The following is a 26,761-nucleotide window of genomic DNA, read 5'->3' as shown; positions in this document are numbered from 1 at the left end:
CGCAAGTGTTCTTTCACTAAAACTGACCAATAGCATGGAGATCCAGTGTTCATGATTGTGTATAAATTGGGTTTTCCCCGGGGTTTCTCAGTTCAGTTCTGCCTCTTATCCCGCCATGCCAATCTCACTCTTTTCCGCTGCTCCAGACAGACAAATGCTCTAACTCGATCTACCCCGCAAGGCTGTTGTGTGGATGGTACCCCCCCAGCGTAGCTGCTTACCCTGCCTCGACCCCTGTGAAAGGCTCGTTTGACCCCCAAATGGGTTCCGACCCCTAGTTTGAGAACCACTGATCTAAGATGTATATGCAATCTGTCAAAAGTTTCTTGTATTTGATATATTTTAGAAATTGGTGGAAAAGATCACTAAGGATTTTGAAAGCATTCAAAAGATGCTGTAATACTATGAATTTCTGGGCAGTATAACATTGACACATCTGTTAAAAAAAAACTGAATTCCTCTATCCGATGGGGCTTCCAGTGACCAGATGCACTTGTGTTAGATGCACTCCAGCTTAGCTTCAACAGTTTTACAGCTACCAATACAATTAGACAGTTGGAAGTATATTTGGAAGCTGTGGCTGGATGCCTTAAGCAGAGTCGCCTGAAACTCAACCCCTCCAAGACGGAGGTAAGAGGGGGGCAGAACAGGAAGTGTGTTTGCCCGTATTGGCTGGGGTGCAATTGATCACTGTGCTCCAAGCCAGGAACTTCGGAGCGACCTTGAATGCCTCACTGATCATGGAGGCACAGGTCAAGAAAGTAGCTCGCCAGGCATTTTTCCACCTTTGTCCGTCAAGGCTACTAGCGCCCTATCTGTTCTCTGAGCACCTGGCTATGGTGATCCATGTGACGGTCACCTCCAGAATAGACTTCTGTAACTCGCTATATGCGGGCCTGCCCTTGTCCCTAACCTGGAAATTCCGTGGTTTTAATGGGGGGGTTTTTTGGGGTTATTGTTATTGGAGTTTTTGTATTGTAACCTGCCATGAGCTGGTATGCCAAGAGTGGCAGGTAAGAAATATTGTTATTAATGATAATAATAATGATTTGGTGGTCCTATTCTATTAATTTCTAGTTTGACTGTAAATACAGAATACTTGTTTCACCAAAGTTTTAATAAAGGCCACTTCGTACCTTACCAAGTCACTTCCGTGTAGAAATTTTCAGCAAACCTGTAGGTTATGCTTTAGTATGACAACATGTGAGTTTTACACAGCAGAACTTTTATCACCTAACATGGATGACAGGTGGGTTCTTTATACAGTCTATAATTTCTTTAACATTGATGCTTCTTTATAGATATTTGGTAACCTGTGAAACCAAATAAACATCTCAAGGAAAGACTTATTCCAATCTCCCATCCATAAGGCATCACTATTATTTGTAAAATTTAAAAAAAATTAAATATTTGAAATGGATAGACCTATCTCCCACGATGACATATCTTATTGGCAGAATCCTGATGGCATTTCAATGACTGTGAGAGAGAAGCAAAATGTAATATGAAGGGATGTACCACTATATTGTTGCATCAGTGAGCAAGGGAGTTCTGGGCTTGAATAGACCCAGCAAACTCTGCTTTCTTGATTAGAGCCAAGAATCAAACATAGAAGGGAAATAACTGTAGCTCTGACTGACATTCAACTGGCCAGGACCACTGACAAACGTCTTCCAACAGGAGTTAAGAGATGTCCCTCCTTTGAAAGCCTTCCATACTGTCTTAGAGACTTTCATTTCTGGATGGACTTTGAGTTACTTTGGTGCTGCAAGAGTTTTATGACTGCTTTGCTGAAATATTTTCTCGTATATTATAGGGTATTTTGCCTACTTTTTAATAATGACTGAGTACCTTGGGGGCACATGTTTGATGCAAAGGCCGTTCAGATATGCACTAAATAAGTAAGATAACAGTGGTGTTGTTCCACAAACATTTTTGAAAGCATTCATGTAGAGCTATAGCAGCTCCAGTGCTTCTACTTGTGGCAAGAGGCTATGCAACACATCTGCACAATCTGAATAGCCTTTTGGATTTCATGTTACTTTTCTCATGGTCAAGCACAAGATACAGAAGGACACATTTGGATCCAGTAAGTGGGGGTAGAAAGTGCCATCAAGTGGCAGCCAACTTATGGTGACCTCTGCAGGTTTTCAAGGCAAAAGACTTCAGAGCTGGTTTATTGTTGCCAGTCTCCACTTAGCAACTCTTGATATCCTCTGTAGCAGGGGTGGCCAAACTGTGGCTCTACAGATGTTCATGGACTACATTTCCCATGATGCTGGCAGATGCTGACAGGGGCTCATTGGAATTGTAGTCTATGGACATCTGGAGAGCCACAATTTGGCCAACCTGCTCTATGGTCTCCCATCCGAGTACTAACCAGGGTCAAACCTGCTTATCTTCCAAGACCTGACAAGATTGGGGTAGCCTGCACCATCTAGTTCAGGGCAATCTAGTTACTTGACAAGAAGCCTAGCTAGACCATTACAGTCTACAAATGTTAGATGAATCAAAATTGTTCAAGACTCCTACTGAGTATACAGAGGGTCTGTTATGCATTTTTTTTAATGAAAGTTATGTTTCTCTAAATTTCTGTGCAATATGTACAGATGTTTGTTTGTTTTAGAATTATATTTAGATCTCTGAGGCACTTGGTATCACCTGAGTAATATGTTAGCATTATACACTATATATGAAATGAATGTGTAGCTTGGTTTAGTCATTAGGAGTGCAGGCTTCTAATCTGGCAAGCCGGTTTTGATTCTGCGCTCCCCTATATGCAGCCAGCTGGGTGACCTTGGTCTCGCCACAGCACTGATAAAACTGTTCTGACCGAGCAGTAATATCAGGGCTCTCTCAGCCTCACCCACCTCACAGGGTGTCTGTTGTGGGGAGAGGAAGGGAAAGTGAATGAATGTACACCGTTTTGAGACTCCTTCGGGTAGAGCAAAGTGGATATAAGGACCAGCTCTTCTTTTTCTTCTATAAATTGCAAGTACAATACAAGCACTGCAATATTCACTGATGTTATTATTACCTATAAAATTCATTATATGATGAGGGGGTTGTTTTTTTCTTTCCATTAGTCTGAAAATGAGGATGAGACAAGGGAGAGCAAGAAGATTCATACAGAAGAAGAATGTTCTTCCTATTTATTTTCCTCAGCCCAGCAAATCTCAACAGCAAATCATTGCAATATGATAAAAAACAGGTATATATATTCAGTATTGGATAAAATTATGCATTAAGAGCATATAACAGAAATTTGGTCTCTAAAGGAATGCATATCTTTTAATTAATACAATAAAGTATTTACCACTTGTAACTATTACCTGATTTTATGTACTAGTTTAGTGCTTTGTTATATGAAACAGCTGAAAAATCTTAGCATTGTAAATGTAAATAATGATAACACCAATAATTATGTTAAAACTATTTTAATTTTTACCCTCTTCTATCACCAAGACTCAATCTGGGAAATGTAAAACTTTTGCCTATTGGTTTATCATCACAGCGGTTTAATTGGTTTTACTTTTGTCTGCTAGATGGTTGGTCATTTAGGGAATTTCCGCACATTAGCTAAAATAGCGTCACACCCGGAAAGCGTGAAATAAACAGCAAAGCGTGAAATAATATCGTGCCTCCCAGGCCCTCCTCACCTTTTTTCTTGTCTTGCCTTTGTCTGCCATCTTTTCACACATCTTTCCCTCCTCATCTGCTGCTAGAAAAGGCGGAAGAGAGCCATTGTGCTTCTGGCTGTCAATCAATCCAGGCAATCAATCACCTTCCTCCATATTCTGAAGCAGTTTACAGGTCCCATGATGCCTGCTAATTTTTTTAAAATTCATACTTATCCATTGCAATGCCTATGCATAGAAACATAGATTCACAGTGCTTTTGTACACCACTTTCAAGAGCTTTGTGCCACAAACAAATCCTTATTTGTCTTTATTCACCTCTCAGGGGGCGACCACTGCCTTCTCTCCATGCCCTGCTGCATCTGTCTCCATTCAAGGTCTTTTATTTCTGGCATCGCCTACACGCATGCCCGCCTATTTGTTGCTCCAGGCACATCGCCATTTTAAAAATGAAATTCCCGTCCCCAGGAGAGGGAGTCGGGTGCAAGGGCGGGATGATCAAACAACTCTAGTGCGCTTGAGCCTCCATACCTTCCTTCTGCTGGTTGCCTGCCAGTTGCCCTCCGGTCACTAGCGCTTTTTAGGGTGGTGAATCCACTTTATGCAATTCCCAAAGAAGCACTTTTAAATGGAGGATGTAACGATCTGTCACCTGTCCAGATGCTGGATGTGGGCGACATCATGTGAAGGGGCTGGAATATAATGCCTACATTCAACTGGCATGATACTACATTTAACGGGTGCAGAAATCCCCTTCCTTTTTTTAATATAAATTTTTATTTTTATATAGATAGAAAAGGAAAAATGAAATAATAACTTTAGTTGCAATATCTTCCCTCCCTCTACTCCCCCAGAGTCCCTGTTTGCTTGAAGTTTCATTTTGTCAAATACTCCAGGTCAAATACTCCCCTTCCTTTTATTGTTATTGCTTTATGCTGCTGGTTTCTCTTTTTAGATGTTATGTTGTTTTGCAGGTAAACTTATTGAAATGTTATAGAAATGTCATCTAGTGCTTTGAATAAGTAAAGTCAGCTTAAAGCAGTGGTCATGATGCTGACTGAACTTACGAATTGGCCTTCATACTGAACATCAAATAGTTGGTAACTGTTGGAAACATACTCTGCAGGGTGGCTTACCCCTGCATCTGTCATAATACACTGAGCTGAACATTACATTATTCCTGGTGCCTGGTGTACAGAAGACCTCGTCCAGCACATCTATTTTGGGGTAATAGCTGATGCTGTCATTGACACTCTTTGTGCCAACTTCCAAAAGAACATGATGACCAGTGCTATATTTCACAGCTGCATTGGAGCTAAGTCATCACATAGAGGTTTCTTCCAGCAGTTTTATTCATAATATTGAAATTATTATAAATTCTTCATGTTTTATTCATAAAATCTGCTCTGACTCTTAACAAGCAATCCATGGTCTACATGGAAGAAACCATGAGCCAGTTTGGTGTAGTAGTTAGGAGTGCGGACTTCTAATCTGGCATGCCAGGTTTGATTCTGCACTCCCCCACATGCAGCCAGCTGGGTGACCTTGGGCTTGCGACAACACTGATAAAACTGTTCTGACTGAGCAGTGATATCAGGGCTCTCTCAGCCTCACCCACCTCACAGGGTGTCTGTTGTGGGGAGAGGAAAGGGAAGGCGACTGTAAGCTGCTTTGAAACTCCTTTGGGTAGAGAAAAGTGGCATATAAGAACCAACTTATTATTATTATTATTTTATTCAATGGGGATTACTCCCAGGAAAGTGTTCTTAGAGTGGTATGATTAGATTGTTTCCAAAAGCTGTTCAGGGGCTCAGATCAAACTTACCGACTCCATTGATGGTAGTCTTAATTCAATTCTAACTCTGTGTGAAGCACCATCAAGTCACAGCTTACTTATTGGGAACTCAAGCAAGGGACTTTCAAAACAAGTGAGAAGCAGAGATGAGTTGCCATTGCCTTCCTTGAAGATCTCCCTTACAACTACCAACCATGCTCAGCTTTCAAAATTTGTTGAAATCAGGCTGCTTTCCCTCCCCTTAACGCAGCTAGAGGGCAGCAAAAATGTGAATCTGGTCTTTGCTTCTCCTATATCTGCAGGTTCTGCTAACAAGACCTGAAGCAGATATATCTAAGGCAGATTTTTTAAAATTACAAATACATGTTGCTTGCCTGGTTGCTGTGTTCTGCATTAACAGCTGGTCCAGTAGAAGTTTAACAGGCAGCATATATAATAATGATATCATAAAGATATGCTAGTACCTAGAAGATTACAGCTTCAGTAGTATGTCTTGAGATATTAATCTCACCATCCCAACAGGGTTGTACAGGGACTTGGGGAACCCAGTCAATCTGTGTAGAGACCTGAATACTGAAGTAGAAAGAAAAAACAAAAGTGTTAGAGATGGAGTGTTCAGCTTCTTGTTTATGACATTGTTTGGAGACTTCATGAGTGACAGTAGGAGTACATCAGGGAGATGCTCAACCTCTAATAAAACACATTGTAAAATTTTAATACTGAAATTATTATAAATTTAAGAAAAAGCTACAAATGTTATGGCCATAAGAAAAGACATATATGTTTTCTTTCACTAGGGATCTCATGGGTACTAGCAAGTAGCTAGTTGTGAGCCTTTCACAGCCCTTATTCCACAGTCTGTCTCAATAGATATGATAATTAGGAAGGAGACGTGCATTTCTGCGGGGAAATATTGTCCGTAATATACTGAGAAAAAGAGGCTGGATGTAGCGGGACCTCTTCTTTGAAGGAAAATCCTAATATGAAGAGTCACTGCAACAGGCATTCTACTCTGCACAGCAGAATCCTTCTAAAATGAATTCTCTAATGAAAAAATAGAGAATTACTGAGTCCAAGAAACACGCACTGCTAAACTTATGCAATATTGAAACATCCAGTATAAACAATAGATTGGATCCAGAGCCACCAGTCACTGATCCTTCCTATGTTCCCCTTCCTCTTGAAGTCTGTTCTCACCCTGGGAAAATTTATTTTTGGAACTGTGGAGCTCATAGATCAGTAGATGGATGTAATGGGGAAAGTGAATGAAATGGCTCTTTCTGCCTCCTCTGTCATCACAATTCCACACCTGGGGAGGACCAGTGAAAGGACAAGGCTTGGAGACCCTTCATCCCATGCATTACTTTATATATATAAACCTTTATTTGGCATAACAATAAGAGGCAAGTACAGCCAAGCAGGGTAAAATTATAATAGAGTAAAATAAACTAATATTATAGACTAAAATACAGTAAAATCAACTGATTAAAACATCTTAATTCTACCTTGATAAACGGCCATTAAAAATTCAGCTACACACAATGTAGTCTCTGCAGAAAGATCATTAAGCAGAAACTGGAGTGTAGCTTCATCATTTACTAGACCTCTGGGACAAAGTTGAGGATCCAGAAGTTTTCTACGAAGACTCACATGAAGTTCACTATCTAAAATAATATGTGAGGTTGAATCGGGACAGTTCACAGAACACGGACACAATCTTTCCCTCCTTGGGACATGCTGGTATCTTCCTGCAAGGACGCTTGAGGGAAGACAACTCATTCTTGCCAGCATGAAAACTCTACGAAGGGCTGGACTAGTAAGATTATAAAAATAATTAACAATTTCCCCTCGATTTAATCGAATCCCCAGAGCAGCAGGAGAACATACATAGGGTTGTGCTGGAAACATTTTGGACTGTTCGGCCGCCACTAATCTTTGTTTCAAAAATGTAAAAATTTCAGACTCATTAAACATAAGGAAAAAGTCTGTTGAAAATCCTAGTTCTACAATTTTAGCTTCAATGCTGAAAAACAATGAGCTGCATTGTGGGTCCATCTTTAAGTAAAAGAGTAAGCTATGCGACTCCACTCTGAAAAGTATTTTAAGCCAAAATTTAAAAATTATCAGCCAAGCCTTGGTTTCTAAAAAATGTTGGCCAAGCTCAGCACACAGCACACAATAGGGTACACACATGGGAGCACCAAGAATTTGGCGAAAGAAGGTTCCCTGAATCCCTTCTATCTTCCTATTGAAAGCCTTTGCCCATATTGGAATACCATAAAACAACTGGGATAAAGTTTTAGCATTAAAGATTCTTATGGCCGCTGGGACAAATTGGTTGCCTTCCAAAAAATAAAAACGTTTAATTTGAGCTGAGGAACACTTAGCTAAATTCAAAGACCGGTCCCGGTGGATAGACCATTTAAAGTTATAATTGAATGCCTAAGCAACTAAAATTTTTTACTTGGTCAATCATCTTGCTACCCAACATTCATTTCCTTAGAGTCCAACTCTTAGAAATAACTAGATTTTTAGATTTCGAGAAATTGATCGGTAAAGAGTTGTGCTGACGATATGAGTAAAAAACCCTTAAGAAATCTTATAAGACCAACTCTTGAGTACGAGAGAATGGCTGTGTCATCTGCATATAATAACAGGGGTATTGCACGGGAGCCAGCCTTTGGAGGGTGCCCATTGATCTGATCAAATTTCTGGACCAAGTCAGACAAATACAAATTAAAAAGATGTGGGGCAAGAACACAGCCTTGTTTCACTCCTTTCGTAACAGGCACTTTGGCAGTTAAGTGGCCCTGAGCAGAATATTTAACTTGACATGCAGTGCCAGTATGGAGTTTCCTGAGTAGAAATAGTAAGCGTGGGTCAATATTAAGATGCTTCAGTTTTTCCCAAAGGGCCTCCCTTGGGACTGAGTCAAAGGCATTTTTCAGATCCATGAATGCAACTAATGGTTTTTTTGTTCCGAGACTCATGTATTTTGTGGCTAAAGAAGCTAAAAGCAAACAATGATCTAAAGTGAATTTTCCCTTGGACCATGCATTACTTTTTACTTTTAGGGGAGCTTAACACATAACTACCATTTTTATTTTTGTCTTTATTTATTACTTTTTAAAATTTTCTGTAATCCTGAGGGTTTATCCAGTTTGTAGGAGCATCTAGCATATCCTTGTATGGCCTGATTTTGCAGATTGTCTTGATCTGCACAATGCTGCTGAACTTGGATATAATATAAAATTGCCGTCAGTGTATATGGTATATTGTGGCATAACATAAGCACTAACAATACTCAACCTTAAGGAGATTGCATTCTAAATGTAGGTGGGGGTGAAGGAAGGAAGATGACAGAGGGAGGACAAACAAGCGGGACCCAAGAGCAATACAGGATGATGGAACAGTTGTATGCAGAAATGAAATGTTACCAGAAGGTTCTGTTTGAACCCTTCACAAATAGATGTAACAATTATATCATGGTTGGCCAGTTTGTAGACCTTTCTTCTAATTCAGGGTGAAGATTTATTCTAAAGGCATTGTTTAATTTCCTTTTAATTTCCTTTTCCTTCATGTCCTTTGCCTGAACTTCCCACCAGTTGCCAGGCCCAGCCTACCAACCCTGTTCTAAACTGGGATGTGAGTTCTGTTAATGTTACATTCCCAATCCTCCCTGCAGTGGTTTGGAAGATTGGTAGGGTTGCCAGCTCTAGGTTCAAAAACCTAGAGGGGGTATAGCTTGAGGAGGGTTTAGCTTGAGGAGGAGAGTATAGCTTGAGGAGGGGAGGATTTGGGGAAGGGAGGGATTTCAGTGGGGTATAATGCCACAGAGCATCCTTTCTCAACTTTTTTACCTCTCAAACATTCTTCAGGCTTCAAAAAACCCCAGAAGTAGCACAATCATGCTGAATATGGTTGAGAAGTATAGTTGAGTACCCACCCACCTAAGGCCCCTCCCCTTCCCACCCCTTCCAGACCCATCATTGACAATTTTGGAAGGAGGGGCGAGTCAACGTGAGCATATATGGTCATATCACCCAATATATGTTTTTACAAGTTTAAAAAAATACATTAAAAATTAATTCCCACCCATTTGGGAAACTCTTCCAGGGCCATCAAGAAAACCCATTAATGAAACCCCTGTTGAGAAAGCCTGCCATAGAGTCTACCTTGCACAGTATCCATTTTCTCCATGAAGTCGTCTCTGCCACCGGGAGATCAGTTGTAATCCCAGGAGTTTTCCAGCCATCACCTGGAGGTGGGCAACCCTAAGGATTGAAAATGGGCTGCCACATGGCACATTCCCTCCTCTATTCCCCCTTGCAGGCTGCGGTTTCCTCCATATCTCTCTGTTTCTCATCACACCAGTTTGTCATCAGGAAAACGGGTGCAAATAGGCACTGGTTCTTTATGAATGAAAATTCACTCACTCAATAGGCCACACAATACACTCCTTGTCAGAGGCAGAGCGCCGTGTCCATAGTAGTTTGGAAGAATACTTAAGAATGAAGAATGAAGTGAACGCCAGACTGAAGTGCATTAGTGCTTATTTGTGCTTTAACAACATTTCATGTGTGGGCAAAATAGCAGGGGGAAATATATGCTGTTTTAAATTCTGATGCAGTCAGTGGTGGGAGAAGTGCCAACGGAACTTGTTTGCTTTTTCCCGGCATAGCTAACTTGCAGGGGTCCGTGAAGCAGAAACAGTGGCTGCCTACATTGGTTATAGTGGCTCAGGATCCCTTTGTGTCACAAGCTTTGATACCAGGTTCTGCAACCAATGGTGAAATCCTATAAGAATTACTCCAGACTAAGCCTATTGGAATCAGTGGCTTAGGTCCCCAGCCCTGTTTCCACGTGCAGCCCTCTTCATCAGTCACATAAATAGTCCTCTGTTGCACAGCCCTTTCCTCTGGTGTTAGGTGCTTTTCAGTACATTAAAAGAGGCTACAGAGGCATGCACTCCACGATGGAGGACTAGTCCATCACATCACAATAAAAGCAAGGTTTAGGATCCAAACCAATGGGCTCAACGGTGCATAAGTTTGCCGTGTAGATGAGGTTGTACTGGATCAGAGGTCTAGGTCTGACCTACCTCTTTTCCCTCTACAATGGCTTTGTTAGATAAGAATTTTAACTGCTGAACTTTGTGATAGGAGTGATAAGTAATAATGAACCTTGTTATTGTAGAACAGGGGTAGTCAACCTGTGGTCCTCCAGATGTTCATGGGATCATCTGGAGGACCACAGGTTGACTACCCCTGCTGTAGAACATCAGTTCGGACTTCTCTGTTTTTCTTTGCTCTGTTTGCTCTTTGTCATCTATGCGAGTGTGTATCTCTTTCTCCTCTGGACCTGCATCCAATTAACCTAACAGCTCACTGAAAGCCTGGTCACCAAGTTCAGAGACTCCAGCCACTTGCAAGCTTATTTCAGTTTTAGTTCACATGCAGTTTTATTACTGTGGCTTATAAAATGTCACCTATAAAGGTAAAGTAGAGCTCCATAATCTAAATTTACTATTAAGAGCTTTATCTGTATTTTCCAACTGGCTTTTAAAATGATAGTGAGCAACTCCCCATTTATCCCTTTTTATTATAAGTGCTTGGGTAGATATTAACCATAGCATTACAGTATGCCCAGGGGGGAAAGGTAAAAAAAAAAAAATCAAGATTTGAAAACACACCTCAGGCCTCATGCATTGTTTCTGGTGGAAAAAAATAGCCAACATGGTTCATCCTGCCTGTAAGTTGAAACTGATAATGATATAAAATTCAGGTTGTAGTATTTATTTTCTCAGAGCTGGCCTTTGTGACCCTCCATTATTGTAATTTCCACCTGCAGCTTGGCAATACCAGTGAATAAAAATGAGAAAATACTTCAGTCACCCATCTCGCCCCTCCCTGATGTATCAAAACACAAATTTTCCAGCGATGATTTAACATCTGCTAACAGACTGAATGGTGGCCACCTATTATCTTCCCTATCCTCAAGCAAAAAACACAAGAGTGAAATCCAACCCCACCTACATCCTGGAGATTTCAGTGTAAGTTTGAACCCAGCATTTGAAAAGTAAAAACAGCTGCAGTGTTTTGTACACATGGAACTCCCTTGAAACTGACAAATCATGTATCAATGTTTAGAGCCTGTAATCTGTGTGCAAAAAGATTGTGCACATGTGTCCAATGATTTTTCTTGTCTTTCCATATCAGTAGTTTTCCTTTGAACCAAGCCATTATTTAAATATGGGGAAATTTTAAAATACAGATTAGCCATTCAAGGAAAGCAATCAATCTGCCATGTTCTTGTATCAGATCTCATTACAGCTGCAACGATTAACCAATTAATGTTGCGTTATTCTATTAAAACATGCCCTTGATTAATGAGATGGCAAATATATTGAAATGATTAAACAAGTACTTTTCGTAGAAAAAGCAGGAGAATGCCACCATGTCAGAAAAGAATTTCCCCCTTCTCTCATGCTCAGGAAAGAAAGCCTTTTCTCTGGCACCTATATGGAATATTTAAAAACAAGAATGATGCTCTTTTCTTCAGAACTATCATTTGAGCTAAAACTCATATGGGGAGTAGTCCTAAACAGATCTACTTAGAAGTGAGTCCCATTTTATTCAGGGGGGCTTACTCCCAGGAAAGTGTTTTTCGGATTGCAACCTAAACTATTTTTGCCTACTATATGACAGTAGCAATCCTTCCAGATTACAATTTATTTATGAGATTATCCCTATGAATGAAAATGATAATATGGACAACACATTTAGATAGAAAACTACCATTTGTATTGGTTGCTTCTGCTGGCTTGGTTCTAACACTCTCCTTTATTGATGGCCCAGAAAGCAATGCATATCAGTTCAGAACATGGTCTGCTGTACAACAAGGCACAGTACCGAAAAGAACTCTGGTCTCCTACACTCAGTACACACAAAGACTGCAGAAGATCAAAGCTCAGCTGTAACAATGGGTGAGTACAGATTAGTACTTGAGCAATACTAATTTAGGCCTAATGCATGGGTATTTTCTCCTCACTTTCACTGTGCATGTCCATTGGGTTTTATTCTTGGTTTCATATTTTACCTTGCTTTCACCATGTATATCTGTCAGGTTTTCTTTTAGGTTCTGAATTGGTTATCCTCCCTTTAGCACTCATGTCACTTTCTGGTCTCTGTTTCCCTCGGTTTTCTGTGAGTGGTTTTGTGGCATGTTTCCCCTTGCTTCATTGCCAATTTGAAGGTAATTCAAAAACATACAGGTTACCACAGATTTCTGGCCTCCCTTTCCCACCTTTCAAAGATCACTTCACTGCTCACATTGAGGTCATTCATCCCACTCAGCACCTTCTGCCATCCTCCTCCACCAATGTCCAAGCTCCACTTTTCCTCAAGTCTTTAGGGTTTGGGTTTAAAAAAAAAACTAGCAAGATTAATCTATTGAAATGAGTTTATTGATAGCCTTGGATTGCTGGGAGGGGGGGATCAGTGAGTGTGTGCATGCACGGTGAAAGGTTTTTAATGATGCATACCCTTAGGAGAATCCGCTGAACAAGTGATCAAAAAGGCAGTGGCAAGCGTGCCACAAGGAAAGCATGCACTGATGGCACCACCCACACACAGCATGCAAATGACCACCATAGCCTGTCCCCCCTTGCCAGCTCCATGACAAGACTATGGCAGCTTGATAGTCAATTACCAGCAGATCAAGCTCCCTCTTGTCAATACTAGCTGGGCATCAATGGGAGCTTTCCAGAGCTACTGCAGGCAGGCAGGTTCACTACTGAAGCACGAGGAGGCTTGGGGAAGGGACATGGAGTATGAAAATCACCATGTGCTTTGGCCGGACTTGGGTAGCCATGCCCTACTGGGGTGGGAACGTGGAAGTTTTCAGCTTGATTGAGCACGTGATGACCAGGTACAGGAAGGCAGTCACCAAGCTGCCTTTTTGAAATAGCGACAACTGGTGAATTGGCTGCAATCAGCCCTGAGCCTCTTCCTGCTCAACTAGTGAACACGCCTGCCCGCAGGAGCTCTGAAGAGCTACATAAACTGCCTGGCCCAAGCAACCAACTTTGTTGGCTACCAAGTTGCCAGAGTCCTGCCTCAAAGCTGGCAAGAGGGACAGGCTCAGGCAGTTGTTTGTATGCTAGGTTGGAGGAATACTGCCAGAACAATGCACAACCAACTGCTTGCTCGCTCCCTCCCTTCCTTTCCACACAATAAACTCATATTACAGCCTGGCCAGTTTGTGGTGGTCCTGTGTGATTGTAATGGGGGCCAACAAATTAATATTTGGAGTGACACATTATTAGCTGTTGAAAGATGTATGGCCAGTACAAAAGCAACCATTTGCTAATAAATTTAAAAATACTGATGTCACTGTTATGAATGTGTCAGTCTTCCCTCAAATCAATAGGGTTTGCTTCCCAAGCTGACATGGTTCAGATAAGGCTGTAAATCTCCTTTTGGGGTCTTTTTCATGTTTCATTTAACAACAAAAGAAAAAGGAATGAGAATTCGAGGAGGCCTGGGTACCACAGCTGTAAACAAAAAGAAACACTGGATATCAAAATCCCGAATCTATTCAAACCATCTTCCATTTTACAAAATCACCTCATAAACAATATATCAATAAATGTACAAAACCACGATGATCAGTAATAATTATATTCCTTTTTATCCTTCATTCTTCCCATTTAAGGGAGTTGTCAAATGACCATCTTGTTAATTCATAGATGAATAAGTCAACTGTTTACATGACAGTCACGACACCAATAAAAGAAAGTAGTGACTGCTTAATTAACTAAAATACGACATTTAATATTATTAATGGCTCTGTTAAACAGATTGGACTGTAAATCTCTTTGTTGTACAGCACTGTTTGAAGGGTATGGTTGAATCTTCATGTGGCTATGCCGAGGCCTCATGAAGGCTGGGTGAAATAAGCTATATTTTTATTTTTTAAAGCTCTATGAACAATTATGCTGTATGTAATGGTGTACTGAAACCTATTTTTGCAATTCAATGAGAGAGTAAGAGTACTTATAGAAATATTAAATGTAGAAAATAGTCCGTCTATGAAGGGAACAGGATGACAGCTGATTGCTCACAATTCTTTATTTTATGTTATAATTTGTAGCAGGCCTAGACAGCTAGTGACCAACCAAACTAAATGCAGTTCAACAGCAAATGGCTTGTTATTAAGCACTGGGTAGGTTACAGCTTTATTAAGGTTACAGCAGTGGTCCCCAACCCCCGGTCCAGTGACCAGTACCGGTCCGTGGATCATTCGGTACCAGGCCACGGCTACTTCTCGTCCTCCTCCCCGCCTGCTGTCTCGGGGGCTGCCTTGCTATTCTGCCACCAGCTCACCTTTGGTGCTCTCCAGTGGCCGTCATGGCTGGGGCTCCCCCTCGACATGGCACTGCGCAGCTGCTGCTGGCAGCACCCCCCAGCGGGCAGCGGGAAGTCAGGGGTGCTGGTGGGAAAAGCAAGCAGAGAAGGGGCTCAGGCGGCGGCAACGTCCCTCAGCAAAAGACTACCCCCCCTCCAGGCCTCAGTAAGATTGTCAAGCGTTGACCGGTTCCTGGTAATAAAAAGGTTGGGGACCACTGGGCTACAGCATATTTGGTTTGTTGGGTCTCAAGCTATGTAGGTATGATATATTATGCAATCCTCAGCAGAGTTGCACCCTTCTAAGCCCATTGATTCCTATGGGTCCTGAAGAGTACAAGTCTGCTTAGTATTGCACTGGAATAAATAAAATTTGGTGGGTGGGGGGAGAGGTATACCATCCTGATAGTCAGGGTGACATAACTCTAATTTATCAGCAAAATTCCCAGAGGACTGCCCCCCAGGGGAAGGAGCATTACTGACAACCAGAACCAGGAGCCAAACACCAGTGGTACTAGCTGCACTACAGGGGCTATGCAGCAAGGCAACTGACAGCCACTACCGGTTGCTTCCCAGACCCAATCCAAACATATGATCTGCCATGCACCCAGCTTGTTCCTGGACAGTTTTAACATCTCAGTCTGGCCTGGTGGACATCTTTGCAGAAAATGAATTGTTTCCATTCACACATCCGTGTATATCACTAGCTCTCTCGTTATGTTTATTCAACACTTAATAGCTTGCAGCTGATTAGAAGCACTGTCACTGTTGAAGAGCATCGTCTTTGAGTTAACCCCGGGTAATATGAAAGTTCTGATTGCCCTGATTAATCTGTGATAGTGGAGTCATATGTGAACAGCCACCAGCAACTGATGAGGGCCCCTCTGAGAGCTGACAAATACAGGGGCAGAGCCTGGATCAGTAGAAAAATCAGCTTCATGCTTTAATACTGTGAATAGTTTTATTTTATTTTGCCAACGCTTTAATAAAAATTTCTCTGGATATGCATTTCTCCACATTTATTGTCGACAAGTTTGTCTGTGGTGTTTATTGAACTTTTATTAGCTTTTTAAAAAATGAATTCTCATAAATGGTAGAGCCCAGTGAGATAATAAAAAGCAGACAGTCTGTATAAATTGAGACAAAAACAACAGCTTTCTGAAATGAAATATGCCAGTTACATGAAAATAGTTTGAGTGAAGTTAACAATTAAAACTTTTATATTGGAATTTAAGCTAAAACATAGCCAATAAATACTATACTTTTTCAGGGTAGATTTATTTGCTTACAGACTAGTATTTTTATTTAAAGAAATACATTCATGTATCTAAATTTTTTAATGGAATGAATTTACATTTCTATTCCATTAATCTGCATAATCTTTAGTAAATTGCATTCAGTAGTGTGGAAATTCTAGAACAAGTCCAATTAGAAAGAACTGATTTCAACAGAGCTGCCATTATCCACATACACGTGCCTGTGTAATATAACAAGTTGTAGGAATGGTTTATTTCTTGCTAGCGGAACAAGGTTTTCGAGAAATGGGTGGCAATACAGCTAAAAGTACTTCTTTATGGATAGGCAGTAAATTCTTCGATAATTTCAGCCTCGATTAACCTCAGACATTGTGCTGAGATTGCCCATGTTAAAGTGAATACAGAATTTTAGGGTGTTTAGTGGAGAGATCATTCAGCATTTGTAGTCTTACCTTACATTTATCATATTAATTAGAAGCAATCATGATTATACCATCCCCCCTCCAGATCTTAATTATACTATATAAAGGGAGGAGGGAATATACTTTTTATTGTCTGATTTAACATTTATTCTTTAAAAGCTATATGCAGTTGAGATTGAATATTTTAAAAATCCATAGTAGAAATAATTTATTTAAAATTGATGTCTTAATGTGTTTTGGGGGGCTTTAAACTGTTGTTTCTTAATATTGAAAGATTTTTGGGGACTCAAAATCTGAACCTGTGACTTATTACTCTGGCATGACCTATTACTTAGCAGTGGTAGTCAAGCTGCGGCCCTCCAGATGTCCATGGACTATAATTCCCATGAGCCCCTGCCAGCATTTGCGATCCTAAACAGATTGAATACCCCTGACTTCGCGGAACTGGTTTAACCTGCTTTGCTTATTAATGTAGTGACTGCTTTTCCAAAAGGCTTTTTGCTAATTATACTGCAGAAGAGATGGACAGTCTGCCTATCTCTAGTCAGCACTTCCACAGTCTCCTAGCAGGCATCGTCAATGCTCTAATGAATCATACAGAAAAAAGTAGAGGAAGGATTGTTTCCCATCAACATACTTAACAGTACAGTATGCTTGTTACCTGCAACTCTACTGAGACAGGTACTCCACTTCAGAAAACCATGAGTGTATTTTCCGACCTTAAAGTCAGTGGTAAGAATGCTATTTACTTCTTTTTGAAAGAAGTTAAATTTGTTTATTGTATCCTCAAAATACATTGTAATCCTAATAATACTTTCTTGGGAGTAAGCCCCACTGAATTAAGTAAGATTTTGAGTCAATCTGTTTAGGATCACTCTGTTACAGCACACTTCTAAACAGTATGACTTAGGTTTTGTTGGCAGAGTTTCAATATGCAAAGAGGAGCCGAGCAGCGGGATGCTTACAGGAACTGTTTTATTATGAAGAGAAACAACTTAGTATAGAAAGCGAGAGGAGAGGGAGTCCTGCAGTCTAAATCTCTCTAACATTCTGTCTGTTTGGGAGGCAAGCAGGGAGGAAGTGTACTCAAAGGAAGTCACCAGTTTAGCCAATGAGGACACAGAGGAGATTATCTGAAAAACTTCAGGAAGTTCCTAATCTAAATATGCTAACTTCAAATCTCCTCCAATGCCCCATGCAGGATATTCTTTGTATTTTGTTCAATCATGCACACTGCATATCTTCCAACAATTTTACGCTCACTAAAGAAATATAAAATTCCAACAATTTTACGCTCACTAAAGACATATAAAATTCCAACAACTTTACACTCACTAAAGACATAGAAGGATGCAGCTTTGTTTAAGATTGCACTGTATATATTAGTTTCTGATCCTCACTCAAAATTTGGGAGTTTGTTAGGTGGATGTTAACTGCCTGTATTTGTTTCTTTTGAACACAAACCACTAAGGACTATCTTTCAATACGTTACCCAGTTAAAAAGCCTTACACACATCCGACTGATTCAAATACTTGCTTGTTTTCTCTTCTAGGCCACCCAACATAGATTACTTTATGCAGGAAGCTAAAAGGAAGAAGCATAAGGCAGATGCAATGGTGAGCAGATACAAGTTTCAGATAAATAATTTCAGATTTGTATAATGCCATTCATCCGTTGGGTAAATTTAGCTAATTGTAATTCTAAATTCTTTATAAATGATGATCACTATTGTTTAAAGGAACATTTTTTTAAAAACCTAGTCCATTGCTTGGGAGGAAGCTACAGTTGGTATAATTAGCTGTTAGAATAAATAATCAGCTCAAATGTTTGTCTGTGTATCCCCAAACCAATGTAATACTCCAGGCACCACCTTTCCTCCTCCACGACAGCGTCCCCACAGTTTTCTATTTCACCACAATCTACTGCTTATTTGCTACACCTACATTTATTTAGTTTGAAAAATATGCTACATTTTAATCCCAGAGTGATTTTAGAATATATTTTGATGAAAAATAATGAAGGCTGTGACTTGTACTATTGGTGAAAAGTTTACTTAAAGTTTGCATAAATTCATCTTCAGGAAGAGCTAGGAAATGTATCCATGCCCTCCGAAAATCTTTTGGCCAAGATTGTGGTGCTCGTTCGTTCGTTCTGTCTGTCTGTCTGTCTCTCTGACAAGACTTAGTGCAGCTGCTGAGAGCACAGACCAGATGTAACCACAGCTTTTTGCCGTTGCCGTATTTTTACTCAAGTAGCCAGAGAGATCTCAAAATCTTGCACTCTGTCAGATCTCTGCTAGTGTACCAATATGCAAGGTTAAAAATATTTTCAGGCCTGGCTCCCGCTTGGTAGAATGAGTTCCCAGAGGAAATCCAGGCCCTGGTGGAACTGGTGAAATTCCTCAGGGCCTGCAAAATGGAGCTCTTCCACCAAGCGTTTGGTTGGGGCCAGTGATTCTATAACATCTACTCCCCCCCCCGGGATAGATAGCATACCCGCAGAAACATCTTAATGTGGAATAAGACCTACTGGTACAGAGTCTGTAAGAAATAACATCTGCAATTATGCTGCTGCTAGTCAAAGACAATGTTTTAAGTGTTTTTAATGTTTTAAAATGTTATTAACTGTTTAACTTATATTTTTGTTATGGATTATATATTGTCCACTGCCCTGAACTGGTGTGCCAGGAGATATGTAAATTGAACAAATAAATATAAATAAATAAAATATATTACAGTCTTTGATAAGTGCCACTATTTATATATTAATAGTAAACTAATAATAAACTTTAATTTCCTAAGACCTGCCACTGGGATATCCCCCCCACACACACACACACACACACACACACCACCCTCTGTCCCCAACCATGGAGAAAGGACTGCAGGCACTGAAGGTCTGTGTCCTGAATCCCCTTGTTGGTTAAATGGTAGGCTAAAAGCCTATGATATACCGTGTCCAGTGGTGCCATCATATATAGTAAAAACAGCAGCACCAACTTGCCTAGATCCCACTTTCTCCAGAAATCATCTGTCAGGGCGACCAAAGCTGTCTCTGCCCCATGGCCAGGTCAAAAGCTAGGCTAGAATGGGTGAAATGCTGATGTATCTTCCAAGAAACTTTACAGTTATCCACAACCATCTATTCGGCCGCCTTACCTAGGAACGCCAAATGCGATACTGGGTGGTAAATGGCCGAGCCAGAGGATTCCAACCCTTGTCTTTTCAAAAGTGGCCTGATGACAGGCTCCTTTAGTTTCTCTGGGAATGTCCCTGAAGGTAGGGATAATTTGATAACTTTCTGGAGAGGGACCTGGATCTCCTCAGCTCTGGCTTTCGCCAGCCATGAGGGACACAGGTCTAGAGGACACATAGGCAGGAGGGGGGAAAACCAAGCTGATGATGGCTGTTGCCTTAAAAGTATGACAGAGTCTGTCATACTTTAGATACTACAGAGCTTTTTAAAGCAATAGCTATCGTCAGCTTGGTTTTTTCCCCTCCTGCTCCTGAGATTCAGCTGACGGGTCCTCCCTGCATTGACTAGAGAGCCAGCTTGGTGTAGTGGTTAGGAGTGCAGACTTCTAATCTCGCGAGTCCAGTTTGATTCTGTGCTCCCCCACATGCAGCCAGCTGGGTGACCTTGGGCTCTCCACAGCACTGATAATGCTGTTCTGACCAAACAGTAATATCAGGGCTCTCTCAGCCTCACCTACCATACAGGGTGTCTGTTGTGGGGAGAGAAAAGGGAAGGTGAATGTAAGCCTCTTTGAGACTCCTTCAGGTAGAGAAAAGCGGCATATAAGAAACCAGCTCATCTTCTTCTACATAGTCAGCTGGACAGCTGCTAGTACCTGGTCGAGATCAGCCAAGGAGAGCAGACTGAAGTGGTCCAAAATAGGACTATACAGCCAAGGGACTTCCCTCTTCATTGGTGTATGGTCTCCCCCCACAGCAATTGCTAGACGTGTTTCAGAATCTGTAATTCTTTCATATAAAAAATGTTTGCATACACCCAACTAAGATAGGTACAACATTTTTCTTAAAATACTGTTTGGTGATTACTGAGCTTACTTTTCTTTGTCTGCAATTTGTCTATCAGGTAGAGAAATTTGGCAAAGCCTTTAATTATGCTGAAGCTGCACTATCATTCATTGAATGCGGAAATGCTATGGAACAAGGACCCATGGAATCTAAATCCCCCTTCACAATGTATTCCGAAACTGTTGAACTCATCAGGTAAGATTTTGGGGAACATGCTGATGATTGGACCTTATGGCCATGTAGTTATGCTTCTAGCAAGGCCTAGCAGTGTCCACTGTGTAACTCACCTGTGCAACTTGCTACCATACAACTTTTGCTACTTTGCCAAACTGTTTCTATGGAGAAGCTTCCGGGAGGAGAGAAGGAGGGAAAGCTGAGTCAGTATGGTATAGTGAGTATAGTGTCAGACTACGATCTGGAAGATGGAAGTTCACTGGGTGAACTTAGGGTTGCCAGCTCTTGGTTGGGAAATACCTGGTGACTTTGGGGGCAGAGCAGAAACAGGTGAGATTTGGGGCATGGAGGGATCTCAGTGAACTGTAATGCTCCAAAGCAGCCATTTTCCCCAAGGGAACTGATCTCTTTAGTCTGGAGATAAGCTATAATTCCAGGAGATCCCCAGGTCCCACCCACAGACTGGCATCCATAGGTGAACTAGGGCCCTTATGTCTCTCTCCCAGCCTAATCTTTCTCACAGGTTTATTGTTGTGAGCTAAGATGGAAGACAGAAGAATGATATAAGGTGCTTTGGTTCCCCATTGGGGAGAAAGGAGAAGGAATTGAAATGAATAATAATGAATAAAGCTGAAAAATGTGGAGTAAGAAAAGGTTGGTGCATGCAAAGGAGAAAAGGAAGCAGGGAAGGGGGAAAGGAGAAGAAATAGAGGATGCCAGGGAGACAGAAAGAAGAAACAGTGTGGGGAAGGGGATACAGGGGAAATGAAGTGACCGCCACAAGTCCTGCTTGTAAGCTACCAAATAAGAACTCTGGGTAGTTTGCATTAATTAAAAACAAAAAGCATGTACCCGCGTCCATCAGTGGTGGCTTAAGAAGGATGCCCCTGGAGCTGCTCCCCATTCACTTTTCATACTCCCTGTGTAAGTAATCCATGTATCTTGAAACACAGCTTAGTGAGCTGTGCATGCACAATAAGGATTCTCAGACTTTCACATCTTAGGACGTGCAAGGATTAAGGTGAGAAAGGAATGCAAGTAAATCAGTCACAACAACAAAAATGTAACAGAACTAAATTCTTGCCCTGGTCAAAGCCTGGTGATGGAATTGGGGGGGGGGGGGGCACAATCTAGCTAAACAAGCAGTGCAAACATAAAAGGAAAGAGAAAAGTCAAAAATATGAATGATTTTTATTCTCTTCCATGAGAAGACCGTCTACGTGTTAACTGAATGGCTTTCTAAAAGCGTTATTGCCCTAGAATTATGCTGGGCAGGCAGCCAGACATTGGAGTGGCAGTGTTGAAAGCGTTAGCACTCAAGGGGGAGTGAAGAAAGCATAAATGTGATAATAAAGGAGAATAGATGTGATGATCTGAGTCCTCGACTGACACTTAGTAGAAGAATGTTTTGCTGTTAACACTTGTCGAACTGATTTGCTATCCCTTTTCTTGGTCTTTTGAAGGTATGCTGTGAGGCTAAAAACCCATTCGGGCCCTAATGCTACTTCAGAAGAAAAACAGTTAGCAGCATTATGGTTAGTAAATCAGTAATTATTCAAAACATTTCTGTTGCTCAGAAAATTAATTCTTAAAGCAAGTGTTTCCTGCTCTGAAAGGTTCTAGCTCCCGCTGTTCCATTTGTGTATGTGTGTGTGTGTGTGTGTTACGGCTTCAAATAATCTGCATTTTGTTTGTATAAATAAACACCTCATACACATTGACTGTCACACCACAGCTACAGTTCTTCCGTGTAATTAATTTTAGCTGCCTGCTGATTCCTGTTTTTATTACTGATATACCTTAACTGTAACAGTGTCAAAGTAATTTCGTCTCTACATACCACTTTAGGTTAAATCATAATGTAGTGTGCGTCTGTTAAATTAAAGTCTAGTATTTTGCTAATGAAATAACTTTAGGCACCTCTTTGAACAGAGTTTTCCAGATTGATGAATTTAATTAGATTTAAGACACCCACTGTAAAATGAAGAAAATAAGGTTTTGTTAAAATTACAAAGCAAATGGTATTCTGCAGCCACTGTATTGTTCTAGCTTTCTTTCAAGAAAATGGTGCTTCAGAAAAAAACTCAGAAATTGTGTCTGTAGAGATTACCACTTTTGAGACTGTTACCTCCATGATAAATGGCTTGGAATCTCCTAATGTCATTCATTGATTCATTCATTTGATTTATATACCACCTCTCACTGTGATGTCTTGCTGAGTCCTGCTGAAGTTTTACTACTGGACTGAACTGGGATTACCAGCTCTGGGGTGAGGAATAACTGGAGATTTGCAGGGTGGAGCCTGGAGAGGGCAGGGGTTGGGAAGGCCTGCAGCATTGTACAAGCCCATTGAGTCCAACCAACCTCCAAAGCAGCCATTTCTCCCAGAGAAACTGATCTCTGTAGTTTGAAGATTGGTTGTAAAAACAGGAGAGCACCAGGCCCTACCTGGAGGATGGCAGCCCCAAGTTGCAGACATTTTGTAATTGGTCCCTCCACCCTATGGCAGCCATGTTGCTCTGGTACCCACTGCCTTTTCTCAAATTACAAAAGTGCCTGAACATTCAATAACGTTGGGGTCCCCTAAACTAGAGATATATTGTCGCATATTTGCTGTGGAGATGGTGTGTGTCCTTCAAGCTCACTATTAATGTTGAGCCTTATGATACCATTAAAAAAGTTCATGCTTCATTCTGATCTGTTGTACTTTTTACCTTGAATCACCAGTAATAAGTAAGATAGGAGGGGTTGGAACGATATCATTCTGAGCCACGGGGATGGTTTATTATATGCTCTGAGTCACCCCGTGTGGCTCACCACTAGATCAGGTCATGCTTGTTAAATGTTGAAGTCATTTTTCAACTGGGCATATTGAAACCAAGTTGCCACTATTTGTCTTTTTGTGAACTATATACAGTGGGGCAAGCTGATGCACTTTGTTACACAGGAGGTCTTTGTGGAAATATGAGCAAGTAGTTAAAGATCCCTGCTTTGTGGAAGTGTGGCCCATTGTCCTGTTCTAACTCCGATTTGTTCCTTGTATGAGCAAGAGGAGAAAAAAATACAGATGTACCATACAGATAAATTATCCTAGAAAACCATTTGCAGACATCACTGAATTCTAATTCATATATAAATACACAGAAACATTTTAAAGGGAAGTATATCCTAATAAATCTGTACTGTTGCTAAAATTAGGTTTTATACTAAATATAATCTGTCTCTCTAATGTAGTCATACATACTTCTCCTGCCAAATTTGGCTTTTCTGAATGTTATATTTCCTTTCAACAAAAGCTTAGAACTGAAATGTCATTGGGCAAATATTCACCCCCTCTACACAAAGGAATACCAAAGGGTTCAAATTGTAAATATTGTGCAGTGGGCAGTGTAACAAATAATGAGTTAAATTTTCAGCCCTAGTAGAGCCACATACATCCATTCTGTGGCCTCACCAAATATAAGTATTCTTCCTTCTGTGATTCATAACCTGAAAATATAACAGATAGAAAGCTTTCCAGACTACAGGTTATCTGTATGTCCTTCAAAAAGCTTTAAGATCTGCAGGCTAAAATTTGCTCAGGAGCCCTGGCCCCAAGGAGATTAAATTGGCCTCGACCAGGGCCAGGACTTTTTCCAACTGGACCAGGGCCTTTTCAGCCTGGGAGAATGCTGGACCAAATGAGATCAGAGCCCTCTTGGACCTTAATCAGTTCTGCAGGGCTTGTAAAACAGAGCTGTTCCACCAGGCTTATAGATGAGGTTGAAATGAGCCCTAGAAATGCTGGTCTCCCTGCCAGAAATCTGCCACATTTACTCCAGCTAAAGGATCTTATTACCCTCCCCTGCCCATTCTCATAAGATAGTGACAATCAAAAGATATTTTTGCTATATTTATTTATTTTTATTTGTTCCATTTATTACCTGCCGCTATTTTAAAAAGTTGTCATGTGACAGGTTACAACATAAAAATAAACCTCAACAAGATAAAACATTAAAAGTCACAACAGAGTCTGACGACTAGAATAAAATAATAAATAAATGTCCAACCTCCCCCCCACCAGCTCTTCAGCGTCAAATTCCCAGGGTGCCAATTGTCCCAGGTATAAGTTGTTCTCGAATATGTTCTCAAATATGAAGTGGCCCAGGATCTTCTGCGCCCTGGTCACAATCAGAGACCTGGTGGAGTGGAAGAGCTCTGTTTTACAGACCCTGTGGAACTGCGAAAGCTCCTGCAGGGCCCTCAGCTCTTCCAGCAGTTTGTTCTACCAGGTTGCAGTCAAGACCGAAAAGGCCCTGGCCCTGGTTGAGGACAGTCAAACTTCCCATGGGCCAAGAATAACCAACAAATTAGTACCCACAGAGTGCAATGCCCTGTGGGGAGCATCAGCCGATAAACGGTCCCCCAGATATGTGGGTCCCAGATTGTGAAGATTTTAATGTTAATAGCTTTAATATTTTTAAGTAACCAGTTTAATTAAGTCCTCATATTGATTTTATCATATTTACATAATCTGATTGTTGTAAACCATGGTAATAAGCAAATTATTATTATTATACTAGGGGCAAAGCCCATTGTATCCAAGAATACAACGGGCGCTAGAGCTTGGCAGTGGGTAGAGGAAGGGGAGGAGTTGTCCAGTCTGTAAGGGCATGGGGTTGAATGTTGAGGCCTACTGCACAGGGTTGTTGTGCAGATGAAACAGGAGACAAAAAAAACAGTTTCCTCTGTAGAATAACGCTATGCAGTGGCCTCAAACCTGCAGAGAGTTGCAAAGGAGAAAGACACATGGCTTGGCTGTGTCTAACCCCCGGAAGAAAGACATATGGCTTGGCTGTGTCTAACCCCCGGCCAGAGCAGTATTTTAAGTGAGAAGGGGCTTTTCTGTGGCCTCCCTGTCAGCCAACTGTTGGGCAGAAGGGGATAGTCCCCCCCCCTCAAAAGGAATGCCCTCAGGCTCCCCTTCATTGCTCTTGGAAAGGCCTCCTTCCCTCAGTCAGGGCCTGTCAGAGGCTCCTTCGCAGGAGGCCTGAAGTGGGAGAGGGGGAACATTCTGCAGCCTCCGGCCAGCTCTGCCAGGGTTCTGAGGCAATTTACAGTTGGACATGACAGTTAGGGCAGCCTTGGGGCGAAAAGAGCTGGCACAGCCTGTCCGCCTCTGTTCTCATCCCCCTTGGCAGCCCTACTGACCTCCTCTCCCTTTGGTGGTCAGGAGCAGACTGGCAGCCATTTCTCCAGATTGCCCCTGGCTGGATGGAATTTTGGTCTGTCCTGGTGAGGGGCCAATTGGAAGGTGCTTCGTGCCTTCCGATTGGCCCCGCAATTGTTGCCCTTCCTCATCACAGACTGAGCCCACCCTAACACCCCTTATTGTTTTATTAAGAAGGATACGATTATTATTATTATTATTATTATTATTGAATTACAAAGCTGTTACATGAGCTGTACCTTTAATCTTTAGAACTTCAATTTTTGTTTTCTCGAAAGGAGATATTACTGGGGAAGGACAAGATTGGTCTCAGACATCTGTTCTGTAGTACTTCAGGCGGATTACTCATCAATCCCAAACCTTTTTCGCACCTCAGTATTGCTGCTGTTTTCCAGCAAGTTGAATCCTCAGCTGATGCTCCTACCTTGCAGCACCCCTTCTGCAAAAGGGCATTTATTTCAGGGAGTTTTTTCTTGAATTCAGATATGACCCTCCCCATGTCTTCCACACTTCCTTTGAAAAAGGGTTGTGTGGCCATGTCCTCATGTACTTCGTCATTATTTCTGTGTGTGTGCAGTAACATTTTAGCATTATAACACTGTAAAAAGGGGGGGGCTGGATATATTATCAGAAACAGCATATTTGCTACCATTTCAAAGTTCCCCCGTGCCTTCTTAGTCACCAACCAAGATAATGGCTGGCAATTTTCAAACTAGATTCACCAATTCGTAACAGTGTTACTCAATAATTATGAAGCATTCTGAATGTGCCCACATGTACTTTGTCAGTGATGGAACCTCCTTTTTTTGCAGATGCAGT

At 41.3% G+C, this 26,761-nt stretch overlaps 1 protein-coding gene across 3 annotated transcripts in view; it reads left to right on the top strand.

The window, feature by feature from the left end:
• Nucleotides 1-26,761, top strand: part of AFF3 (ALF transcription elongation factor 3) — a 388,206-nt gene that overhangs the window by 345,114 nt on the left and 16,331 nt on the right. For all 3 annotated transcript variants that reach the window (XM_077343516.1, XM_077343514.1, XM_077343515.1), the window contains exons 11-16: nucleotides 3,087-3,211; nucleotides 11,284-11,485; nucleotides 12,291-12,418; nucleotides 18,072-18,135; nucleotides 20,618-20,754; nucleotides 22,197-22,268. In XM_077343516.1, the coding sequence (XP_077199631.1) occupies nucleotides 3,087-3,211; nucleotides 11,284-11,485; nucleotides 12,291-12,418; nucleotides 18,072-18,135; nucleotides 20,618-20,754; nucleotides 22,197-22,268 (728 nt within the window). The remainder of the gene's footprint in view (nucleotides 1-3,086; nucleotides 3,212-11,283; nucleotides 11,486-12,290; nucleotides 12,419-18,071; nucleotides 18,136-20,617; nucleotides 20,755-22,196; nucleotides 22,269-26,761) is intronic.

This window comes from Paroedura picta, chromosome 6 (genome assembly GCF_049243985.1).
Source record: "Paroedura picta isolate Pp20150507F chromosome 6, Ppicta_v3.0, whole genome shotgun sequence".
NCBI classification, from domain to species: domain Eukaryota; kingdom Metazoa; phylum Chordata; class Lepidosauria; order Squamata; family Gekkonidae; genus Paroedura; species Paroedura picta.
Note: the sequence above shows the minus strand (reverse complement) of the source record. Positions and strands in the feature narration are given on the sequence as shown.